General features: G+C 37.5%; 1 protein-coding gene across 1 annotated transcript; it reads right to left on the reverse strand.

The window, feature by feature from the left end:
* Window positions 1–1,034: 1,034 nt before the first annotated feature.
* On the reverse strand, window positions 1,035–2,018 carry LOC113324877 (F-box/kelch-repeat protein At3g06240-like). The gene has a single exon (XM_026573159.1). It carries the CDS (start codon window positions 2,016–2,018, stop codon window positions 1,035–1,037), a length of 984 nt encoding a protein of 327 aa, XP_026428944.1.
* Window positions 2,019–2,242: the final 224 nt, after the last annotated feature.

Genomic DNA, 2,242 nt, shown 5'->3' on the forward strand with positions numbered 1-2,242 from the left:
TTTAAAATTAAGGTGGGCTAAATATAAAATCTATAGTAAAAGTAAGGGGCTTCTTATGATTTTGTTGATTTTAGGGGGTGGTGGCGGCCGCTGGCTCAGAGTTAGTCTACCCTTGGCTCTCCATAGAACCATGTATGTGAAGAATTCAAAACGGGTGAAAACTAAGTTTTGCACTTGGTACATCGGGGTGGAAGAAACTTCAAAATATCGGTGAAAAAAAGAATTTCCCTCAAAACACCCAACGTAGTTAGTCGATCTCGTGATTTAACGGCCACTTAGCCACTGATCGTTTCGCTGTTTTCCGATATTCGTGCACATATTTTCTAACTATTATGTTTGAACAAGTACATATTTTTGCCCCAACCCAACGTAAAATATTTTCGTATCGTTTAATATATTATGTATTTTTTGGGCAGCATAGGCATGTGAAAAGCATTGAACGTGACTTAACGAATTCCTGATTTTCCCGTATTGCGCATATTTGACTTCGCATTACACATGAAACATTTTCCGCTAAAAAAGAACTTTGCAACCAAAATATTACTATCAAAGTATCAATGGTCACAAAGAGATTATTACAATGATGGTAATCTAGATATTACAACATGTTAACATACACAACCGATTCCTTAAACAGGCTACAATTATAACTTCTATTAACAGAATCAAACCCACATAACAAATTCTAAATCTATCAAATTAGAAACTGTATACAGTGACTTTACCATTTTTTTATGTTTGGAAGAAACATTCACATTCAGAATCTATCAAGCGTCGCATCCTTACTGGTTCACTGAAGAAACCATTTCTCCGTAATTATGAAGCGTCGCTTCCTTACTGGTTGATGGAATTCACCAGGACCCACCGCCGCCCGGGAAGGGTTTAAGGTTCAATAAGCAATCTAAGATGGAACTGGAACCAGTCAAATCCAGTAAAAAGAAGAAAATTAAATTCGACCTAAACGCCATTACTTATTACCAACACCATACGAGCAAATCCACACTCTCTTATTGTTTATCTTTCGCTTCCTCTGATTAATATGATTCATACCCTTTTCCTAACAAAGTATCAGAGCCTAGGGAAACTATGGTGGCCAAATAATTGCTTAGTCCTCTTGTTAACAGATGACAAGCACCTGCATTTCTATTTCTAAGTTTTTGATGCTTCGGATCATATAAAAGACCCTCTCCAGGAATCCAGAATAAAATATCACCGCTTTTAAATATACACGCCATCTTCAAAGGGAACAAGAACTCATCCCAACCTTTGAAACAAGGATAATCCACAAGAGTTTTATGGGTAATGGTATAACGTTGACACCAAGATTCTCCAGATCCATATTCTTGCATCACCCACACCTCTATGAGACTCGTTGGAACCTGTACAATTACACAAAGGTCCAAATCCATTACTCCGATATCCATCAAGACATGGCCTTGACCCCAAGATTTATTTGGTAGCTGCATCTCTTTGAAGACCTCTTTGTTGATATCCCACGATAAAACAAACTGAGAGGCCTGGCCAAACATATTAGATACCCAATGGAAAGCACCATTAAGAAACATCTCACCACAGGAAGAATCGGTGATATCATACTGAACGCTTTGAGTGCTCCATGACTTTTCTCGTAACCTGAAGATGTGAAATGCTGAACCGTCATTACCTTGAGCACACCTGCTCTCAGCAATTACCAGTTTAAAATTATCAATCTTGCAATCATAACTGAAACTGTGAGTTCTAATATCAAGGTAGTTGTATTCTTTTAGTGCATGCAATCCAGGTAATTTCATATACTCTGCTGTAGCGGGGCTCCAAATACAGACAAAATATTGAGAAGTTATGTTATAATACAACAGGCAAACCAGACCTTTGGATGAACCCAACATAGTAATATAAAAATCTGAATTTTTGTAAGGGACATCTGATACAATAGTATACTCCTGAATACTTGCGGATGCTAATACTGAATCATGAGTTACTGAGAAAATTTTTCTTGATACTGAGAATCCTGAAGGCATTGATCTATTCCGTTCCAAGGTAAAATAAAGAAAATTCAGGTTGTTTTTCTGGATATCACGATATGTGTGCATTCTAGCAAAATCGATATCCGAAATAATGTCACATATAAACTTGCAGAGCACTTGCAAACAAATGTTGTTTCCACTGGAACCCTTGTAAGGATCTCAAACCATAGAGTTCGCGGAATGATTGACATCGTTGTAACAGCTGCTGCTGTTTCTGA

The sequence above is a fragment of the Papaver somniferum genome, chromosome 11 (assembly GCF_003573695.1).
Source record: "Papaver somniferum cultivar HN1 chromosome 11, ASM357369v1, whole genome shotgun sequence".
Taxonomy (NCBI): Eukaryota; Viridiplantae; Streptophyta; class Magnoliopsida; order Ranunculales; family Papaveraceae; genus Papaver; species Papaver somniferum.

What these genes read in the sequence shown, in the direction of transcription:
- LOC113324877 (XM_026573159.1), bottom strand. Translation starts at nt 2,018, where the DNA reads ATGCCTTCAGGATTCTCAGTATCAAGAAAAATTTTCTCAGTAACTCAT.